Source organism: Pelmatolapia mariae, linkage group LG4 (assembly GCF_036321145.2).
Source record: "Pelmatolapia mariae isolate MD_Pm_ZW linkage group LG4, Pm_UMD_F_2, whole genome shotgun sequence".
Lineage (NCBI taxonomy): Eukaryota > Metazoa > Chordata > Actinopteri > Cichliformes > Cichlidae > Pelmatolapia > Pelmatolapia mariae.
The window spans coordinates 31,463,365-31,487,718 of NC_086230.1; the positions used below are offsets into that span (position 1 = coordinate 31,463,365).

Consider the following 24,354-nt stretch of genomic DNA (forward strand, 5'->3'; position numbering starts at 1 on the left):
ATAAAAAAAAGTTTATTTAAAAAGTCGATAACATTTTTTGATAAAAATGTGTCAAAAATGAGCAGACAGTCCATTCATCAGCAGCCTGGCCAGCGAGCATTCAGACAACATGCTTACGGACACGTCATGATACAAACAACTTCCTCAGGCATCATTTGCAGCATTTCCTGTGTGCCAGGTGAACATGTGGGAGCTGTAGGAAGTTCCTGCAGGTGTCTCTGCTCCTTTGTAAATAAAGCTGCACTGCCTCAGTCCTCTGGTAGGAGGCTGACACGCAGCACATACAGAAGCCTGCTGGTTCACGTTCAGAAACCCATCAAGAGCTGACGCAGCCGCAGATCGAGTCTGAACGCACACAGGCGTTTTAAAATCATCGCCTGTGGCGTTTCCTTACAGCTGCACTGTGTAGTTTGCGGGAAACAGCCCAGTCGATCCTCTCAGCCTGCCTTTCCACCACGACGCATCGGAGTTATCCAGCACGTCGATGATGTCACCGGCGGAAAATTCGAGCTCGTCGTCTTCCTCTGCGGTGAATTTGTAGAGTGCCTTCACCTGCAGCGTGGATGGTCTCTGCAGGTGGAAACCAAACAGTGATCAATACCTGACAGACACAGCTGTGAGAGTCCTTTACTGGACTGCTTTTTGTGACTTCTGCATTTTAACATTAGCTAAAAAGTCATATCCTGTAACTTGTCTTTAGCAGCCACACATCCCATACAGTGAAATGAGCCTTTAAAGTTTACCCAAATGCACTTTTTAAAAACTTTTTCCACTGAATTACCAGAAAACAGATCAAACATCCAGACTGCCAAATACTTCTGTTTCTGTTCCTCTACATCACAGACAGTGCAGTTTATTGAAACTATGATATATCCTGATACCGATACTCAAAGTTTGTTATTCAAAAATAAGCAAAGTGTGGCTTCAGACTGCGACACTTTGAGTGGGTGTAAATTGATTTGACTGCAGTTTTTAATAGAGCTTAAACGTGTTTTTCATTTCTATGTAAAGGCAGTTCTGAAAAAGAACATTTTCTCAGGACAAAGCAGAGTACATTCACAACGACTGCACAGGATTTAAGAGGGTAAGCGGCTGCCAGGAGCGGCTAATCAAATGCTCTTGATTTACTGATCACTGGCGAGGCACAACACTTCAATGAAAGCAGAGATTTTGGCTGCTGGTCTGAAATATGCAGGTGCGTGCACGGACTTTTCCCTGAGGTCAGCAATGCTCAGAGAAACAGCTAAAAACCCAAGAAGCTACATCTTAGACTTTACATGTATCAGTTAGCATATTAAAGGTCAAAGTTCACAACAGCACAATTAGAAAAAGACTGAACAAGTGTGGATTGTTTGGAAGGGATGCCAGAAGAAAGACTTTTCATGGCACCATGGCTTAAGTTTGCAAAGTTACATTTGAACAAACTACAAGACATCCGCTGTACAGATAAGGCTAAAGTGGAGATGTTTGACCATGATGCACAAAACCAAACATGTTATCGGCACAAACATCTCCTCTGTACACCAAAGTATCCTCGAGTCAAATGTGATGCTGCCTGATAGCTAAAGCTTGGCTCAAACTGAGTCACGCAATGACACGGCTGCGTGAATAGCTGAAAGAGAAGAACCGAGGTGCTGCAACAGCCCAGTCCAGACCTCGCCCTGACTGAAATGTGGTGCAACCTTACAGGAGAAGCTGTGCATAAATTAATGCCCGCAAACCTCAATGAACTGAAGCAACTCTGTAAAGACGAGTGGGCTTAATTTTCTCCGCAGCGATGTGAGAGACCGATAAAGTTATACAGAAAACAATAATTCAAGTTGCTGCTGCTAAAGATGGCTCTGCAAGCTCAGTTTTCACACAACTGTTTATATTTGTCACCATTTATTCCGAGTACTGAGATATGTGTTCCTAACAGTCATTATTTTTATTAAAATCTTAAAGCTGTGACCTAGTTCGTTTCATATTGTCTTATTTGAAGTTTAGAATAAACGCTGATGTCACCCGGCTAAACGCAGTGTATCAACATGATGTTAGCTGGTCTACAGTTTCCTGTGTTTACCACAGCCAGTAAGCATCAAAGCATGGCGGGGCTGACCTGAGGCAGAGGCAAGGTTTCAGAGGTGCGTCTCAGAGGCTGAGCCGAAGTAGAAGGACTGCTTCTTCCTGTGTGGCCGATCGTATGCGCTCGCGCCTCCAGCTCGGGTCTTCTGCCCTTAAAGCAGAGAGCAACACACACTTTACGTTCCTGCTTTTGCTTATTGTACAACACAGAACAATGAGCCAAAACATTATGACCACCCCCGCCTAAAATAGCGTGGTCTCGACTCTTTAAAGGCAAATTAGATTTTGCTTTTCTGTTTCCTGCACTTGGTTTAAAATTCTGTGCGAAGCAGCGCATTACAAAGAACCTATTGTTATCTTTGTGGCTAAAACCTTTGCACATTATTTGCTATCAGAGACTTCAGAGCTGAGAGGAAGAAAAGCTGTAGCTCATACCATCGAGCTGGGACTCTGGTCTGAAGATCGGCGTGGAGCCGTATTGAAAGCTGGTGTTGCACGTTGCTCAGGCAAACTCCCCCTCTTCACCTGCAGGAAGGAAGCCGACAGGAAGAAGATAAGATACAGTTTTTATTTCTATTTATGTTCAGAGATCTAACTTTTTTCATCTTATGCATGATTGATTTGTACAGTGAAAGAGACTTCAAAGCAAGAACAACCGCAGGTAATGTAATATGGGTCTACGTTTAAGCTCCTAAAATAGACTGAAGCAGAAAAGTGCATCTTTATACCTTTATGTAACATCATAAATACAAATTAACAAGTTCTTACAACCAGAACGCACAGTTTTACCATGAGCTGCTTTCAAATTTGATTGTTTTCAAAGTAAAACAAACAAGTGCATTACATTCTCAAAAGTATCCCAAAATTTATTGATCTCATCGGTTTCCTTCATCATAGGACCCAACATTACTGAGCTTTCAGTGTAGACGTGAGAGGTTGATCAATGAAGAACTTATTACCAAAGGTTAAACTAACATGGTTTCAGAACGCAAAGAACCACTTCAATGGCGATAATTGAGGCAGTAGAAGAAATTACTAATGCATTGGATAAAAATAAATATGCAGTTGGTATTTTTGTTGATCTCAAAAAGGCCTTTGACACAATCAATCACTCAATTTTATTGGATAAATTGGAAAGATATGGTGTTCGAGGGAAAGCTGGTAACTGGTTAAAAAGTTACCTAACGGGTCGGGAACAATATGTTAGCATAGGGCATTACCATTCAGAGAAACTTGGTATTACATGTGGTGTTCCCCAAGGGTCAGTGTTGGGACCAAAACTTTTCAATGTTTACATAAATGATATTTTTGATGTTTCTCAAGTACTTAAACTCATACTGTTCGCAGATGATACCAACATATTTTTCAGTAGCGATGATTATACTGATCTTGTAATGACCGTAAACAGGGAGCTAAAATTAATAAAAAAATGGATGGATATAAATAAATTATCATTAAATATAAATAAAACAAAAGCAATGTTTTTTGGTAATTTAAAATATAATATAGAATTACCAATTATTATAGAAGGTGTACCCATTGATAATGTGAGTGAAAACAAATTTTTGGGAGTCGTAATTGATAACAAAATTTCATGGAAACCCCACGTCAGACACATAAAAACCAAAATTTCCAGAAGCCTCGCAGTTTTGAACAAAGTGAAACCATACCTTGATAAAGATGCACTTCGTACTCTGTACTGTACCCTGGTTCTTCCATATTTTACATATTGTGTGGAAGTGTGGGGAAACACATATAAAAACACAACTAATCCATTAGTCACAGTACAGAAACGAGCACTGCGTATTATTCACAAGGCTGGTCATCTAGATCATACTCACAAACTCTTTCTTCAGGCAAAGTTACTTAAATTCCAGGATCTGGTTAATTACAATACATCCATAATCTTATACAAAGCCTTTAATAAACTTCTACCTGCAAATTTACAATCTATATTTGAAATTCGAGAAAGGGCTTATAATGTGAGAGGCTTCGGAGAATTCAAATTACCCAGAACTCGAACAACCCGTAAAGCAGGGGTAGTCAGCTACATAAAAAAAAGGATCCTGGTGTTATTTGTCTCTCAGAAACAGTTCATAACTTCAACTCATTCATGTCACCTAAAAGGTAAACCTGTTTCTCCATCACCTGTTCAGCTCTGATGATTCAGTAAGGACATCTCATGGTTTCATCTTTATGTTTCCCTCTCACCACATATCCAAACCGATATCATGACCAGCAGCTTTTACAGCTGTGGCTCCAGCAAACATCAGCTACTAGAAAGTAATATTAAATACATTCTAACAACAGCTGATCAAGCTTAAACGTGCTGCTGTTGTTTAGCGCGACATCCGCCGGTTTTCTCTTTCTGGCGCAAATTGGGCGATAAACAAACAAGAGAGAAAAGCCGATCAGCTGATCATTGATCAGTTTCATGATTGAAGTAGCAACAGGCGAGAGAGGGGGAGAGAATGAGAGCAGAAGAGGCAGCTGTGCAGCGTAACGACAGAATAACTCCAGCTTTGTGTCTTTTTCCATTCTAGCTGAAGTCCGGGACAAACTGTGTTCCTTTTCAACTCAATACGAAACGCGTAATATTTTCTCTCAATGCGGGACAATTCCGTCTTTTTACGGGACGGTTGGCAACTCTACTAACTAAGCTTATGAATAAAATAAAGTTCACTATCAGTAACATCATAGCACCCACCCAGCTGTATAGAAACTCCGTCATGTTAGCTAGTACGCAGTACGTGTTATTGTAACTGACTGTAAAAAGTCAGAATAACAAAAATAAACTCCACCTAAACTTGGTTTATATCTGACCCAGATAGACTGCAGGTCATAACTTCTTACCTGAAGTTCAGTTCACCTGACACTCGGACCGGCGGCTGCCTCGGGGCTCTCCTCCTGCCTCCCCTTTCTCTCATCCACCTGCTGGCCTCCACCACTTGCTAATGTTACTGAATCTGAAGAAGCACCGCCATAGCCACCACCAAACAACTGAGTTATTTTTACACAGCATCTGGCCAATCCACCACCTTTCATTGTTTATACCATTACAAAGAAAAAAAAAAAGTCACCGGGCCACCGAGCAAATGCCCGGTATGCCCGATGGCCAGTCCAGCTATGGTCGTGCCATCAGTTAACACCTCGCGTGCCAACTGTGGCACGCGTGCCTAGGGTTGCCGACCCCTGCTATAAAGGTTTTTGTGTGTCTGTATGTGGTGTGAAAATCTGGAACAGTTTGAGTTTACAACTGAAACAATGCAAAAATATTCATAGATTTAAATTCCTCTACAAACAGTTGGTCTGGTCACAGTATAATCAATGATGGTTTCAGTGTGCTCTGTAATGTCTGTTCTCTTACCATTGCTGGTATGGATTCCAAGGGGAAAAAAAAAAAGTGTGTGCGTATGTATGTATATATATGTACGTGTGTGTAGATATATGTATGTGTGTTTGTTACTTTGTAATTATTATTGCCTGTTACCTGTGGTAACGCAATTTATAATTAATATATTCTGTATTCAGTTATGAAGGTTCTATTTGTTTTGCTTGGTTTTGTTTGTTTGGTTTGCAACGATGGGCGTAGCTGCGGGAAGCTTATTGTTTTTTGTTGATGAGTGAATATAGGGGTGGGATTTAATAAGTTTTCTTCATCCCACTCCTTTTCAGGTACATTTTGTTTGTTTGTTTTTTGTTTTTGTGCACTTTATGTTCAATATATGTATTTTGTTGTGCCTGAAATGAACAAATTAAAAAAAAAAAAAAACATCCAGCTAACATTTTTTGGTTTCCCTTTCAGTTCAACTCAATTCACTTTTATTTATATGGCACCAAATCACAACAACAGTTGCCCTGAGGCAAGTGTTGTTGTGCGCATACAACAACAGTTGCCCTGAGGCAAGTGTTGTTGTATGCGTAATTTTTGTCCAAAATGTATCATTCTTTATTAGATAAACTTCCTTAACTGCTTTATAACACAAATATCTAATGAGCCAATCACATGGCAACAAGTGCATGTAGACAACCTGCTGAGGTTCAAACAGAGCATCAGAATATAATTTGTTGTTGTCAGAGGTCAGAGAGGAATGACCAGACTGACAACAGCAACTAAAATCACCACTCATAACAAATTTATGCAGAAAAGCATCTCTGAATGCAAAACACTGCAAACCTTAACACAGTTGGGATTTAGCTGCAGAAGACCACATCACTGCATGCCACTGCTGTCAGCCAATAACACGAAACTAAGGCTACGATTTACACAGGCTCACCAAAATTTGACACTTAAAGAAAAACTGCGATTTCTGATTTCTGCTGCGATATCCTGATGGTAGGGTCAAACCTGAAAGCATGGATCCATCCTGCCTCGTATCAATGGTTCAGGCTGGTGGTGATGATGATTTTTATGGCACACTTTTGGGCCCCTTGGTACCAGCTGAGCATCGTTTAAACACCACAGTCCTCTTGAGTATTACCCTGTCCATCCCTTTGTGACCACAGCCTACCCGTCTTCTGATGGCTGCTTCCTGCAGGGTAACGCGCTAAAGCTCAAATCATCTCAAAGTGGTTCACTGTGCTCAGATGACCTCCACAGTCAACAGATCTCAGTCTAATCGAGCACCTTTGGGATGTGATGGAACTAAAGATTTGCATCATGGATGCACAGCCGACAAATGTGCAGCAGCTGTGTGATGCTATCATGTCAACATGGAGCGAAATCTTTGACGACATCCAACCCAGAACTCGGAAATGTGTATGTCCACATATTTTCGTATTTAATAAAAAAAATCTCTACCAACAGAAAGACGCAGAATTCAAAGTCTCGAATAAGACACGTAGAGGTTTGCGTGGTGCTTTTAGTTTCTCAGGATTTTTACAGTTTCCCTCCATCACTTTGATATGCTCACATTAAACCACCTTCTTAGCTTTCATTTCCTCTTCACACTCTTTTACATGATCAGTCAAGGGGGGCAACTGGTCACAGTTCTGCTTTTTATCAGTTAATCATAAACTAAAAACATACTCTATTATTTTCATGTATTTCCTGCTCGCTCTCTGCCTGAACAGGCTTAAAACATTACAGCTTTCCTACAGCTTAGCTTTAGTGATAAAGTGATCATTCTGCTTTTTTCAGTGGGTTCAGATAATCCTCCTCGCATGTTCGTTCACATTCAGGTGCTTCACTTTTACAGCATCTCTTCAACATTAACAGGCCTCTATTAATAATAGGAAGGGAGGCATTGTGAAACTGAGCACATTTATATCTCTGATTCAGTCTCAGTTGCACCCCTGCACCCCTAACACAGTGGCTTAAGTGGTTACAAAGAGGCTTGAACCAAAGCAGCAAATTCTAGAGCGCAACTATGAAGTCTGTGCATGAAAACTGCAATTCCTCTAATGGCCAATTAAGGCTGCCCCCAAATGTGGGTCCCCATAGAGTCCCATGTCACCAAGTCCAGCTTTAGAAGAAATAAACATTTTACAGAGTGGTCAATAAAGCAGTTTTGGTCTTTGTGGATAGCTTCTCCATGATACCAACTGTGCATTCAAAGGTAGTTAGTGTTTAAAATTAGCTATAGCTGCCGAGCTAATTCTCATATTTTATTAGCCTTAGCACAGTTAGCTCATATTGTATTAGCCTTAGCACAATTAGCTCATATTTTATTAGCCTTAACACAATTAGCAGGTACCTCTGAGTCCAATTTGCTAGCATAACAAACTCATATGTCCAAATATAGAAACCTCTGGCTCCAAAAAACGAGCATGACCACATCCAGCACACTAACGCTGAGGTTTCTAAATGTCAGCTCCGTAACCTTCATGTGTCATCATGTTTTATACACAGTCTATGATTTGAAGCCAGTTGGGGACCCATGTGTGTAGAGTTCTGTCTGCACAGTATTGTTTTTAGGCTTTTCCAGCTTATCCTACCATCGAAAAACAAAAGCATGCTTGGTTAACGTTGCCCATCTTGGCCCAGGACTTTCTCTGAGAGTTCTTCTAAAGGTCAAGAGGTTTAATAGAAGAGTTCAAAAGCTTCTCTGCAATCAACATGTAAAAATGTTCTTTTGGAAAATGTCATCGTTGGAGTGTTTGGCATTTAGATTATCATCATGGGTTATCAGTTTTATCAGTTATCAGTCATGTTTTCAGTCTATTAAAGACTGATTTTCCCTGATTTTGCAGAGCTGGCTTCAAATAGTCTTTCTTAAAAATGTTCTCAGTATGACTAGAAAAAAAATTCTCATTACACTGAAATTCAACACGTCATCTTTTTGCAAATTTATTGTAAAAGAACCTGACACCTGAAATGTGGTTTGACCTTCTGCAATACCACAGAAACTGTCACATCATTTATCCCATTATCTCTGTGTGACACATTACTGTATGCTTGCTGCAAAATGTAAAATTTATAATCAGGTTTTGATTTCTGTAGATATGCTCGAGGCGTTACCGGCTGGGATGGGGAGGGGAACCCTTTGCTGTCGTTGAGGCTGCCATCGTTGAGGTAAATCACCCTGCTTTTAGAGATGGTGTTGGTTTTGTAGAACTCCACCAGCTTGTTGAGGGAGGTGAACTTCTCCTGCCACAGGAAGTACTGGCCTTTGTTGTCCCTCATCACTCTGAAGTGCTGGACGTCATTCTCATGTCTGAGGAGAAGAGATAAAGATTACATCTTTACTATCCATGGCCCACAGACTAAATAACTACTAAATATCAAAAGGTCATTTTTAATTACACAACACTATGTGGATAACATTTCAGGGTCAGAACTAACCGCTTCCCCTCAGTGGGAAGTGGCTTCTATTCATTTAACTAAAAAGTAGACTGAACCTTCAGATTCTTGAAGCCTTTCTTGTACTAATAAGGAACAAAAATTACTTTATTTACAGTTTTCAGACTTAAAGACTCTTGGACTTTATTAAGGAAAGGTTTAAAAAGTGGTAAAACATAAATTTTTCGCCCCTCATACAGCTTCAGTCTGGCTATACTTTTACACTAATTTGACGAATCACATCCATCACATCCACTTCTGTCCAGATTTATATGCAGCAAAGACCAAACTGAAGTAAATCAGGTCTTAAAACTGGATTGGAGACAAAGGCTGAAAGGTCTCTCCTTGATCATATCAGACTTCCAAATTGAAACAAATGTGTGATTGTGTAAATGATGTTAACTGAAATAAAATTGAGTAAACAGAGTCTTTCGTGGCCCTTTATTATAAAGAGAAAACCTTGATGTACTAATCCTGGTCAGAAGCTCTTATAAAACAGTGCCCTGAAAGAAGGAGTTGAAATTTGTTTAATTTCTTAAGGTTTTTTTCTGCTTCTCATTCTTTTCTAAAGCGAATGCATAACAGACGACTCCCTGTTTCCTTCATCCCACTGGTTCCTCTCTCCTTATCTGGATTGTCCTCTGCTGGTCGATGCACAAAACTACAACATCAAACAAAAACTCCCTCAGCACATAAGTGGGTCAACTTATATAGTGTAAAAAAATAATTCTACTCAAGGCACATAACAGGCCTAAGAGCACTTGAAGTGTGGATATTAATTATTTAAAGTGTGACCAGCGTTTTCACCACTATGAATCATACGGCACCGTATGTACAGTGCTTGTGATGTGTTGCTTCGAGCAAATGACAACAAAAATTCAGCCAACACCCAGGAAGCAGCCAATTTATAGTGTAAAACTACCGCCCAACTATACAGAGTCTGCTGTCATACAGAGATCTACAGCAAGTCAATGCTGAAGTCCCCTAAACTTCAGTTTCTTTCCAAATTATGTTTGGATGACTAAAGCTGAGGCTTTCAAATTTAAGAAAACTCTCCAAACTGTGAAGCACGGTGGTGTTAGCATCAGGCTCTGGTGCTAATTTAATGCCAATGGTACATTGCACAACATGGATGTAATAATGAACTTAACTACTATACAGTTAAAACGTGGGTAAGATTGAGTGCTCCAAGAGAACAATGATCCCAAACACACATTAAAACTGGTTTTGGAACAAATTTGAAGAAACTCTTTCAATTCTTCGAAGAACAATGGTCAAATATCCAGAAATAATTATGCCAGAAGCTACGAAAAGAGTCTGGTCGAGGTGCAACTTGCTAAATGAGATTAAAGCAAACATTAGTGTGGCTGAATGTCCCTGTAAGTATACTTTTGAGTCTGTGTGGATTGGAGAAAATCAACAATAAACTTAAACTTGTGCACCCAAATCACATTTATTACAGTTACTAAAGATGTTTCCGGTACAGTCATTCCAACCTGGAAAACGAATAGTTCAAAGAAATCATTAAAAGCCCCAAATCACCAAGACATTGATGCCCGAGCACGAGTGTACGTAAACTTCTGACCACAACTGTATACATTAAAAACCCATGGACATACTAAAAGACAGCACCTGTTACTGGTTACTGACAAATTAAAATACATGAGTCTTGAAACCATTTAGGACTGGAGATATTTTGCACGGGTGTTATAAATAACATACGGCACGACAGTCTTTCAAACTGTCCCGGCGGATCCTGTAATCAGAGCGCTAAAAGGAATAATCTGCGCTGGTGGTCTGACAGACAGCGGACACGAGAGGATAAACTGACTTCACCTCTGCCTCACTTGTTTATTCTGCAGCTGCCTTTGGTGATAAAAAATAAGAATCTCCAGCGAAGGAGGAAAGAGCTCAGAGGGCGTGACACTGTAACGCCAAAATATTAGGGAACTCTAACTGACCTTTTAATAGATGTTATCACACTTGCAGTTTAAAAACAACCTAATTATTTTCTTAAGCACAAGCACATTAAAATGATTCAGACAATCCAAATGTCAATTTGGTGATTTTCTTGACTGGTTTTTTTTTTTTGGTCTACAGGGTGCATAGACCAGGGGTGTCCAACTCCAGGCATCAAGTGCCAGTGTCCTGCAGGTTTTAGATATCACCCTGGGTCAACACAGCTTTATCAGATGATTAGTTACTTATCAGGCCTCTGGAGAACTTCAAGACCTGTTAAGGAGGTAGCTTAGCTATTTAAAATCAGCTGTGTTGAATCAAAGACGCGTCTAAAACCTGCAGGACACCGGCCCTTGAGGCCTGGAGTTCCCCACCCCTGATATAAACGAAGTACATAGATTTTGTGTGTCATTTTATGCTGGAAAAAACTATACAGCAGCCTCACATGAATAACTGTGCAGCCTCAAAAGTGCCAAAATGAAATAAATAAATACATCACCAAAATATTAATTCTTTAAAACTGTAAATAAAAAATGTTTTAAATACATAATGAATTAATTAAATGAATTCTTAATCCAAATATCAACTGTGTTTACATTTTCAGAAAACTTTCCCTCTGACCTCTCACCTTGAGGTCAAGGTCACCGAGATTCGAACTCATCCAAGATTTTTAGTAGATACTAGAGATGGACCGATCCGATATTACGTATCGGTATCGGTCCGATACTGACCTAAATTACTGGATCGGATATCGGCGAGAAATTAAAAAATGTAATCCGATCCATTAAATATCAAAAAAGCACCTCACAAAACTTGCGACACGACGTAACTCGGCTCATAACCGTAGCACGTCGAAGCAGTGTGCTCACGTGATAGAGCGGCTGTGTGTATTTGTAGCCTCGCTAGCAAACCAGCATTTCATCTCCGAGGAAGTTATCCCAGAGAGAAGTAAAGCAAGTGTGTAAGTTCATCTCTGAATGTTTGTAAAGCGCACCTACGTTAAGCTTAACAACCGATATATGGAGCCTCTTCTCTCTCCCTCTCTTGCTGCTACTTCAATCGTGAAACTGCTTAATGATCAGCTGATCGGCTTTTCTGTCGCGAGTCCGTCTCTCTTCTTTGTTTTTGGCCCACTTTGCGTCAGAAAGAGGAAACCAGCGGCTGAACAACAGCAGCACGTTTAACCTTGATAAGCTGTTGTTAGAATTTATTTAATATTACTTTCTAGACCAGGATCCTTTTCTAGCTGACGGCTGGTAACTGTGCAGGGGCGGATCTAGCAAAGTTTAGCCAGGGGGGCCGATAGGGCATTAACAGGGAAAAGGGGGCACAAAGACATACTTATCTTTCTTATTCTCATTTAAAATGTCTAGCTTTTAATAAATAATTATCTGAATCTTACACCCAAAGTTTTAATCTGATGTAAAATGTATAGAAGTCATTACTGTATATAGTAACTGTTAAGTCTAATATACCCTAGTAAGCTATAGTGCTTTTTCCTTTGGGAAAGTACCATCTGTGCAGTCTGCAATTCTGTAGAAGAAAGATGTTGAATATATTTAATTATTCTTGAAAAATAATTTATTTCTGTGCATTTTTTTCACACTGCATCAAATTAAAGTTGATTACGTCGATTAAGCATCATGAGGTGGAGGGTGGGGGTGGTTCCCTATTTTTTTTTTTTGCTGGGAGTTTGCAACCCTATTAGTTAGGTTGCTTAATATTTCTGCTAAGTACTTTTTAAAATACCAGAATAGGAAGGATGGAGTAGGTTTAAGTTTATTAGATTGATCAGTATTGCTGAACTATGAAATATTTTGGGTGCAGTGTATTTTTTACATACAGGTATAACAGAATAGCTTTAGTGTTGTTGTTTATTTAAACTTGAGTATGAACTTATACAAAATGCAGCAAGATATTAAAAAAAACAGTTTTATTGATTAAAAAACACACTATATCGGATTAATATCGGTATCGGCAGATATCCAAATTTATGATATCGGTATCGGTATCGGACATAAAAAAGTGGTATCGTGCCATCTCTAGTAGATACACCGATGGTATCAGTCGCTTTAATCTCCAGTTATCGCATTCACAAACTCTGGTGTCCACGTCGCCTGGCTGGCCACACGCCCACCCAGCAGGGTGACGACAATACCCCATTAGGCTTTTATGGCTGAGGCTTAGAAAGGCAGTAAAGTACTCAGTGAAGCTGTGCACAAGTGTTACCAAGTGTCAGACGTTATCAACCTGCCGTCTCACTCTGAGCTGTCCTCCAGTCCTGACTGTACTTGTCACGCAGGAACGAGCAAGTATGAAAACTCAAACTCTTTATACTTAGTATAAAACAAACACTGACCAAAAGCAAAGCAAGGCTTTGACTAGAGCAGCTTTAGTCCCGCCCACTGACTTTGGTGGTGCGGTTAAAGATAAAATAAATTCATGCAGCACAGCATGCAGTACCATATTAACCACAGTGAATAGGATTTTGAATAAAGTAAATCCACAATTAATTAATAACACTTTTAATTAACTGTTTGTTTATGTATTTATTTCATTTTGACACTTTTGGTGCTATGTCTATGTTGGACGCACATAAAGCACAGCCCTAAAGGATACTCTGTTTTATTTGTGTGTGTTACTCTGATTTATGAGGTTAAGCTACAAAATTAACCTCATATTGTATTGAAATAAGACCTGAAACTAGCAACTGAGACCATGAACTCATCAAAAACATGTTCACTGGAGTTATAGTTCAAGTGACAAGTATGGTTATTTTTTTCATTAGCTCGTCTTTTCGCAAACAGACGAGTCTCCCTCTGCTGGCTGGGAGAAATAATGCAGATATAACGTACTTTTATATTAATCCGATTGGCCTGTTTCATGGGAACTGTAGTTGGACCAAAGAGACAGTTTTGAAAGTGTAAAGCCAGTTATGGTTCAAACCAAAATGGCTACCAGGAGCAGTGGGGGTTGTGGGATAGGTTAACGAAATCACTGTAACACTTTAAGATCCGAAGTATTTGCAAGTCCCTATATAAATCTTCTTTACATAGTGAATACGCATCTGTTTTTAAGGACAGTGTGGTCAAATAACCCCTCGGTGTTGTGGCTGGTGCCATCCATTGCAAAATCTTGGTGTTTATTAGTTACCAAAGTTGGAAAAAGGAAGTTTGGTTTCAACTGAAACCCAAGATTCGGCATTTTTGAATGAGAGTGAAACTGGTCTCTACCACTGTCCATTCACGTGACACTCAAACAGCACACAGAGCTGGAAGTTTAGCTTGAAACCATAAACTATTAATAAAATAGACATAGCATCATCACCCACTGGTTTCTGGACATATTATTTTGAGTTACGGTTTTTACAATGTTAGTTTCTTAGACCATATTTAGAAGGTGCACTGTTAAGTTATCATTTAACAGTATTTGGAGATTGGCTCTCACTTGGAGTCGGCCGCTTCGTAGAAGCATAACATAAACAAAACTTTAGCATCTTCCCTTCGTTTACATGACACATAAAACCGGTCAATACGAGATACCAGCAGACTTTCACCGCTGAGCCAAATGAAAAGCTTTGTGATTGATTTTTATAGCACAATTTTTATAACACATTACATGGTGCAACTAGTAATTTTTTTTGAATTAATCATTAAAAATCAAGTAAATGTCAAAAAAGAGCAGAAAGGTAATCAGAAATCCAAAGTGATGTTTTCGATTGTCTCATTTTATCCAAATTCAAAGACGTTCAGTTTACATTTTTAAAGAAAAAGAAGCTAAAACATCAGGTTATGTGATGAGTTCTTCTTGAAAAACAACACCATATGGTTCTGGATCTGGATCTAGCCCCGTCTGGTCTATATGTGAAACAAATGTAAAAATATTTCTTTACTGTTTTATGAACTAAAAGAACGTATATCCAGTTTGAAGCTGGTTGAAGACGCTGAAGTACTAATATGCCTAGCATGCTGTCAAAGAGCTGAACAAACAGAATAAGAGACTCGGTAATATTCGTTTACTTCCCCTTTAACTGTCAAACCAGATGTTGACTAAGCATAGTTAAACATGCTGAACATCAGCACATAGGCATGATAGAGTATGCATTTAGCTTCAGCCTAAATATAGCTGTGAGCCAAACTTTAAGACTTCCCATTGCTTTACTCACTTGACAGAAATGGAGAAATCCCCCGGGGAGGTTTGGCACCCTCGGATCAGAAACTCCCCGACAGTTTTGGACTTGAGCATGTCCTCTGCAGCACTGCGACTGGCATCCTCCTTAAACCACCTGCACACAGAGGCCACAATGCTGCTGGTTATCTAAATTAAGTCACTCACACTCGTGCACAAAGCAGCCAGGAATTGTTACAAAAGTTTAAAACCAAGAATGAACCAATGTTGCTTTAGTCGTTTTTATTTACCCTTTATTTATACCTGTAATCCCATTGAAGCTCAATGTCTCACAACAATAAAAAAGCTAAAATTGCCTAAATCATTTGGTTTGTCTGCCATACTGCTGCTTCTTTTACATGTTTGCCCGGGTTAGGGTTATGCTCTGTTTTAGCCAATCAGCCATAGTTTCACAAACAACAGAACCTTTCAAATCAAGTCTCTTACACGCCGTTTGGCCCTAAACTATCTTGTAAAAATATAAATTTCCCTTTGGTTAAGCCAAACAGGGCATTTAAATTTCATACAAGAGTTGATGTTAACCCAACTCTAACCCTACTACAAGCTCTCACAGCATTTTGTGCAAAAATTCTGACACTTAACTGAATTCATTTGTGTTTCTCGACACTGATTTTAACCTTATTTTCACTTCTTTTCCACCAGGCCCCTCGCTCCGCCTCTGTTGTTTCGTGTCAGCGCGCACACACTAAAGATTTTCCATTCAAAGGGTAAAAGCATTGGCATCGTGAGTCAATTTGCAGCTCACGCCTCAGATCAAGACCCCCACAAAGAAACGATTTTTACACATCCATTGGATTTTCAAAAGATATCTGTTTGTAGTTCAAGGCTGTAGGTCCCTCTCTTACCCCGGAATCTGGAAATCGATGTAGTTATGTGGTACAAATCCTTCCCGTCCATTCATCTCCGCCTTACACCAATCACCTTCAACGTTTATAATCTGTTCAAAAGCAAAAACAAAATGTGTCAAGCCGGGGGAAATGGAAAACATGCCTTCATTATCTAATCATATACTGACCTTTAGTAAATCACCCTTTCTGAAGGTGAGCTCCTCGTCCTCTGTTGCGATAAAGTCATACTTTCCTGAGGCTTCCATTGAGGTCGGAAGAAGTTTCAGGGAGGTTTAGAAGAACGTGAAGGAGAAGTGGCGAAGGGCTTTTTCTGCAGGGATGAAGACAAACACCAACACAAGTTATGATTTACATTCCAGGTTGTAAAAATACAGCTGACAGCAGTGAAACTTGAACGTGCAAATCAGATAACAGCATTTTATTTAAACTGATAGTGTGGTGTGTGTCTGTCGGAAGCCACAAGAGCTCAAGCTGTTTCCAAATGTAAATGTTAGTTATTATGCTTCCATCACCATATACTTCTAATTGGACTACAGGAGAAACTCTAATGATACTTATTTTATTTTATAATGGGTTTCAGTGTGCACCCTCTGCCTGGAACAAACCATTCAGTCTTGTAGTGCCGACATATTTTTAGCCTTTTGTGCTAAGAACTCAATATTTCTTATGAGACATTTAAAATGACCATCTTAGGCTCTGGTACACTTCTACACAGCGCGTCATTTATAGGACATGGAAAGGAAGGACAAGGGAATGACATGCAAGGAGTAAACAGGAACTGGAAAACTTCATTTGTCATCCATTTTTACATTATGGAGAGACGCAGACGCCACTTCTCCATTCCCTGCAGTTTATTTAAACGTATACAGAAAGGATGAGAAGACAGGGGTCAACACAGTATTAGAGAAAATGCAATTCTCCAATTAAGGAGCTCTAAAACGTGGATCTAATGTTAAGGATCTGAATCCCATGACAGCAGTTATCATCACAGCTGGTTATTTTATTTTCCCACCAACGTGAATAAAACCTTCACTTGTTTGTGGTTACAAAGTGAAGGATGTGGTAAGCTTTCGTGAAAAAGCTGGCTCTATCATTGCAGCTGTAGAGCACTTTGCAACCTTACACAGTTCTGACAAGAGACACAGAGCTGCATAATGCCCGATATTGATATTAACCTAGCAAACAAATGCCACCTGCTAAACCACACACAGACTTAAAATAAACTTTAACCCTTATAATGGTTTTTATCTTTAATAATGAACAGATGTCTGAAACTGACTCAAATTCAGATGTAAAAAACTTCAGTTCCTGTTAATTAGACTAGTTATCCCAGGCCAGCGGTCCTTTTGCAGGTGCCAGGGAAGTATGTGAAAGCCAATATAGAGGAGCTGGGTAACCTGAAGCAACACACAAAAAGGTGTAGCTAAAACAGTGAATAAACAGGTTAAAGTTTACTAGATTAATCATTGTAAATCCTTGGATTAACAGCTAAAGTAATCCAATGAAAGCCAAAGACTGGAACTACATTTGGCTGATAAAAAACAGGAATTAACATTTTAAGTAGTCAGCTAAAAGTGACGAAAAAAAACTCAAAATAAGTGTAGCTAAAGTTAGGAATTAAAAAAAGTACAATTGTTGGATTAAATGCTGAATTAGTTATTTTGAAGTCAAGGATTAACAGCCAAAATAGTCAGATAACAATCCAGGACTAAAAGCTGAATTATTTACCTAAAAGTTATGATTAATATATGAATTAGACAAATACAAAACAGGGATTAACATCTTAATTAGCCATATCAAAATCCTGGATTAGCAGTTGATTTACTCAACAGAACGTCATGGAAGAGCTAAAGTATCCCAGTAAAAATCAGGGATTAACTGCTGACTTAATCAGACAGATGCATCAGTTAATTCAAAACACAGGATGGTAATAAGAAGGATAATAACAGATTCGTATAGCACCTTTCAAAAATCCAAGGACACTATACAAACATTTGGTTAAAGTCATGGACTAACAGTTGAATTGTGTTGCATTAAAAATGACAAATTAACAGCTAAATATAAATCACAGATTAACAGTTAAAATATTTAATATTTAATTAGTCGTATCGCAGAGCACAGTGCACAGTGTCATATTATAATAGTTTTATTACACAACACATAACGGTTAGACATGGAAATTGTGAAACAAGGGAGGCGGGGGGTCCTGTACTTGGGTGGTAGCTGAGGAGTCACGTGACACATTTCTCAGTGATGTATGCACGTAACAGAATATGCAAACCGTTATGACGTAACTGAAAAAGTAACAGTAAAACATTTGTTGAGCTACAAAGTGCTGTGGTGTCACACAAAGCCGCATCTTAATTTTTGATTATTTTTCACATGAATCACATGCGTCACACAGTCTGACAATGTGGTTCAGATAACAATAGTATAAGAAAAGAAATAGCATAATTAATCATGGCAACAGATAAAACTAATGCACGAATAACCCAGATTTTAAAAATTGGTAAATGATGATTGAAATCAACAAGAGCGCAGAAAAAAAGAGAACTGGTACCAGTGTATGATTTTATTTGTAGGTTTACTTGATCCGAAAAGAAAACAGGTTTTGTGGAATTCATTTATGTCACAAGTAACTGACATTAAAAGTGTCACTAGCTGAAAGTCAAAGGATTTCTCAGTTGGCAGCTTCAGCTCGTCTGTTCTCGCACTTCTTCCTCTCTCTCATAGCCTTGGGAGGAGATAAGAGGAAGAGTTGCAAGTGATGGAAAAGTACCCTAAACTTCTTCTCATGTGTTGTTGTATTAGGTCTGTTAGTTCAGTTAATGCCTTGTTTAGTTTTCATTATTTTAAAGACCCTGTTATTGATTTCTTTTTTATAAAATATCTGAATTGTTTTAGATTAAAAGTCTCAGCTTATTAAGTCACAACTCATAAGTCATCTTTGCAAGCCTTGCTGCTCATATGCCAAATAAAAAAGACAAATAACTGCGAAAGAATAGCTAAAAGTCACAGATTAGCAGTTGTAAAACTGCAAATCCCATTTTAATGATTGCAATGGTTAACTAAAAGCCATGAAATATAAGCTGAAGTCCTTTAAGGATATGGGTAAACAGTTGACATCCATCAATAAAAAGTCACAGAATTAGACCTGAAATAATGAGCTTAAGGTTATGGACCAATCCTTGAAAGATTTGGATAAAAACAACAGATTAAATCTTGCAATGGTTAGCTACAACACAATGGTTCAAACTCCTGATAAGTAATGAATAAGCAGTAATGTGCAAACAGTAAACTAAAATCCATGAAGTCAGCTAAGTGTTACGCATTAATAATCTGACTGGTCAGCTAAAAAACTGGACAGACAACTGAAGCATTTAAAGTCACAGATAAACACTTGGCGAAAAGTCGGACATATGCTCCTATTTAAGCGATGAGACTGAAGGACGTTACACATTGGACCTGATGTTTCTAAACAAGACAAGTAAGAAACAGAGTTTGTGGTTTCATCCAGTCTCACGAGATTGGAGAATTTCATGGTTTGAGGAGTTGAAGCTGTATCACGGCCTCTTTCGTAGAAATTTGAGGATGTCAGCGCGAGAGTTTAAGCTCTTGTTAGCAGAGCTGGGACCACACCAGCAGGCAGAGAGATCATTGACCATTTCTATCTCATTGTGTATTCAGTATCAGTGCGGGTTTAGATTACACAACAGTAACCAAACAGCTAAAAATTGTGAATTAACAGTTGAAAAACTCTTCTTTCAGTAATAAGTAGAGTTGCGATGGGTAAAACTCACAGACAAATAGCTGAAACCTTTGGATTGACGGCTGATCACAGCCACAGATCAGATGAGCGGTGAAAAGTCTTCAAGAAACTTAAACAAGTCCACTCGCTTTCTTTCCAAGCTCCTTAGGCTAAAGTTGAAAGATTTCTCTTTTATTATTGGTATTGGGTAAATATTTAAAGTGGCTAAAAAACAGCAAAAAGTGGACACATAAATATAAACACTGTACCTCTGCTGCTCTGTAGTTCCTGGTGCAAATGCAAGCTTGATGCTGCCTACTAAAACAGATTTTTGTATACGTTTGAAATGTTTTAATGAAATATTCGGAACAACACCGACGATGTGGCAATGAGGACTGCTTTAGTGAACCTGACGTGCTGATTTCTGACAAAATAATAATAATTTCTTTTAAATACGAATGGTTAAAAGGATTTTTAAACACAGAATAAACCAGGTGAGTTAAGGTTAAAGTTAATGAAGGTTCATTTTAGTTCATCAAACTAACTGTCCATTAAAAAAAAAAAACAGGTGCAATTCAAGCTGTTTTTGAAAGCAGGCTGCAGCTTCAGGAAACCCCCTTGTTATGTGCTGCACAGCTGAAACGCTGACCAGTATGCAGCCAGGGCTTTTGTGGTTAGAGCTTGCTAGTACAGTTTCAAATGTGCCTTAAAAGCATTTCTGTACTCTTTTATTTAGACCATCAAAGTTGTCATCTCTGCTGTATCCAGTTTGGTCATGGTTTACAAGACTGATTCATCTGAGGATTATTTTCTCAGTTAGTCTTTATGTGGCATAAAAATGTTTCAAATGCCATGTTTTGCCAAAAATTCACATTATTTAGTACTAAAGAGGGAAAAAAGAAGCATTTCAGAGCCTCAAACTCAGTAACTCCAGCTGCCACAAGCATTAAATGTTTCCATATTTGAGGCTTAAACTGGATAAATCCCAGCATGTTGTGCTTAAAAATAACACTCGATTGCTGACCTGAATTAGTTTAGAACTTAATTAGTGTCCTTTTCAGCATATCTACCAAATGCTAAAAGCAAACAGAAGGTTGCACGCATTTGTTCAGTGGTACTAGCAACCAACTGCAACTTTCAGAAGCGTCTTTCTCATGTTGATGCACCTGCATCATAAACTGCATCATAAACTGCCTCTGTGCAGCGACCCATGCAAATGCAAGAGTTCAGACCGGTGCTCTGAAACTTCTTAGATTTCACCAGCAGTGCAGAAGTCACTGACATCTTTCTCTGAATTAAAAGTTTCAAAAAATAAAGCTTTAACTTTGCTGGGATGGTAATGAAGCAAATATATCACTGGGTTTTGATCTGTCAGGAATCCTGATGGGTACTGATTAAGAAAGTATCAATCATCTTCAATGACGACGAAAACAAACAAAATCATTTTTATAATCTAAAATTTTAGGGCAGAAATTTGCTGCTTTAAGCTTCTCAGACGTAGATGTTATAAATTAAACGCTGTTGGGTCAACACTACTTTCGGACCTTTAAGGTACGTGGGAGATTGATTAATATTTATAAAGGTTTTCCTCAGCATTGCTTGTTGTGTGCCCGTAAATAAAAATGACTTGAAAAATGACTTAAAAATGACCACTAAAGTACAATTTACTCATTTTTAAAACTGTTGCACATCATGATCAGTGCTTCAAAAGGGCCAAAATGTAAAACATGAATTTGTTAACCCAACATATACACCAGTGGATATTAAGGAGTTCAATATGTAGACATGTAGAGAAAGAGCACACAGCGTACAATCGTTACAGGTAGTTAAAGCAAAGAGGACTGCAGAATGGGAAAACTCCAAGTAAAACCAGACACAACAATATTAAAATCGTTCACTAAATCTAGTGTAGAAGCATTATTAGCTAACCCAGGAATATGTTCCCTGTAACAGGATGCATCAGATGTATAAGCAGTTGTTCATTTAAGCTCGCTTTTAGTCTTTTTTTTTTATCATTTTTAGGAGCCAAAACTAAAAAAACATCAAAAAAGCTGTTTTGTGTCGCTTTCCTTTGCTTTTTATGTTAAACGAATGAGTGTTTTACATCAAAATTCATATACGTATTTAGATTAAACTCTTTAGCTGAACCACTTAAATGTTAGTTTCCACGTGGTGCAGTATCTGAAGCTCTTGAGTAAAATTCAAAATAAATTAGAAAAATAAATAAAATGTAAATGTGAAATTTCCCAGTCCAAAGTAGCACCTTGGGCCTGTCTAAATTGGGGATGCAGCTTTGATACTAATCCAGTACTGACTGGGTAAGCTGGATCATTCATACGTCATAACAAAGCACTGAGGAAGCTAACAGGTAACAAGGTGCTTCAAGCTCGTGACGCCGCCTTTTTTGTATGTTTGCCAAACATGCAAACGTAACCACAAAAGACCTGAGTCACTATTTGTCGCTCGCTGGGAAACCTTTATTGCACTTCCAGTAAAATAACTCGATTGACATGATTTCACCTTAGTTATCTCTGTCTGCTCCACTCCGTGTGCACTTGCAGCGGCACTGAGAGCAAGGACAGGCCAAACTAGCATGACCATTTAAAATATCACTAAACACTCACACTGAGCTAAAAGCAGACCGGCTTTTAATCGGTTTTATATTAGCCCCGTTTCCAGTGAGGACTACAGCTGATTAATGTAACCCTGCTATCAGATGGTAACTGTCATCAGCAGATACCCAAAGTTGAGGTATCATTGTCAGAATGGGAACAGGATACGGTTGGATTGGTGGATCAATGATTTGGAAAAAAACATCATCAAGTTTATGGAAGTTTAATTAGCTGCAAACACTGTGATTACATTACAACTTCTCTATAAATGTTCTCATTTGATAACGCTTCATACGTTTGTTATTTAACCGTTTTTAACTTTTCAAAGGGTCTCTGTGTTTTCCTTTGATAAATTAGCAACTAATACTTAAAAAATGAGAATTTTAATAGCTTTATTAACAGCAGAACATGATGCAAAATTGCCTACTACACCTGAAGCCACTTTTATGACCCAAAAGTGAAAAGCAGCATATATTAACTGAGTTAACAACTTTTTTTCTTCCATTTTTCATCTGGACGTTCTGTTGGATTCACATTCCACATTTGAAGAAACGGAATTTATTCCACTTTTAGTCTATTTGTCAAAGAGAAAGTGGCTCCTGATGCTCATTCTTTCAACACAGGCTTCATGCAGTGTTTGCAGAGGAGGATGTGACCACCACAGCTCGATTAGAGGAGATGGAACAGGCCTCTAACATGAGGTCTGACCCAACTGAAGTCAGAGAGGCAGCTGTTCACAAGTCTGATAAATTAATATCGGTTATGAACTAAGTACACCCAGCCCCTCTTTCTTTCTCACCAACAATAGCTTTTATAACCACTTCCCCAAAGCTGGGGGTACTCTAAGCATGCAAAATGGGGAACAAACAACCCGATTCAAATAGATCTGAGAAACAGGCAGAAAATGCGAGAAATTCTTACTTCAGGCGTGAAGATCTACCATGAGTTTACTGGCACTGACGAATAACCAGAAGATGTCAGAGCCTCAAGTGGAGTTCAGCCTTAATTAATGAATTCAACTGAATTTAAAGGGCTGAAAGAACGAGCTGTTGTGTTTTATTTGCGGGAATCTATCTCTATTAAATTAAAAGAAACACATTTTCCTTTTCAGCGACCAACATGAGAGATGGAGAAGTGAGAAACTGAGAAAAAGAGGAAGAGCAGTGAGCAGGAGCTGACCTGAGTCTTTTTAACAGACAGCTTTTGCTTTGAATATTTCTGATATTTATCGTGGTTCGGCTTACCTTTCCTCCCCTCTGGAGTCGAGTCAAACTTTAGACGAGCTTATTCTAAGCCTGCCCGCTTCTCCCTGCGCAGTTTGAGCGCAGCAGCATATTTTAAACTTTTTTTAAATTGGGGAAAAATCTTATTAAAGTCCTGTTTCTGTGCTGAATGAAGTTTCCCCGACGGGTCAGTAGAGTGAATGAAGTCGACTGAAGACGGGAAATAAACACGCTCAGTGTTCGTCTGCAGTCTGCGGTCTTCGCTCTGCTGCTGCAGCTGCACCAAGAGCGACGCCTTCCCTCCGACTTCAGTCCACCTTATCAAAATAAAAGCCACGGGTTCCGCCGTGTCTTCTCTCTGTGTGGTGAAGAGCATGCTTTTTTTATTATTTATTAGAGCCCAACATTAAACCAGTGAGCTATTGTTATTGTTATTATTGTTATTATTATTATTATTAGTAGTAGTAGTAGTATTTAGGAGTCATCACAGCAGATCATCTGCCTCCTTCACTATGTCCCCCCCTTTTTCCTTCTCTCACCCCAACCAGTCGCGAACCGACATCAGCCTGGTTCTGCCGGAGGTTTCTTCCTGTTAAAAGGGAGTTTTTCCTTCCCACTGTCGCCAAAGTGCTTGCTAATAGGGGATCATATGATTGTTGGGTTTTTCTCTGTATGTATTATTGTAGGGTTTAATTTACAATATAAAGTGCCTTGAGGCGACTGTTGTTGTGATTTGGCGCTGTATAAATAAAATTGAATTGAATTACATCAGTGAATCTTCTCTTTTCCCTCCTGTCTAACAGCTCCAGCTTAAAAATCCTTTGTCCAGGATATCCACTACCCTCCTGTGTACATGTCCAAACCTCCAAAGTTGCCTCCAAACTGTCCGACCTGAGCTGTCCCTCTGATGTTCTAATTTCTGATCATTCCC

General features: G+C 38.9%; 1 protein-coding gene across 1 annotated transcript; it reads right to left on the bottom strand.

Annotated features, from left to right (window-relative positions):
- Nucleotides 1-23,687, bottom strand: grap2a (GRB2 related adaptor protein 2a). The gene is made up of 8 exons (XM_063470864.1): nt 23,445-23,687; nt 16,008-16,150; nt 15,838-15,929; nt 14,970-15,089; nt 8,525-8,720; nt 2,500-2,589; nt 2,099-2,215; nt 1-570 (listed from the first exon to the last, which is right to left on the bottom strand). Exons 2-8 carry the CDS (start codon nt 16,083-16,085, stop codon nt 391-393), a joined length of 873 nt encoding a protein of 290 aa, XP_063326934.1. The 5' UTR covers nt 16,086-16,150; nt 23,445-23,687; the 3' UTR covers nt 1-390.
- Nucleotides 23,688-24,354: the final 667 nt, after the last annotated feature.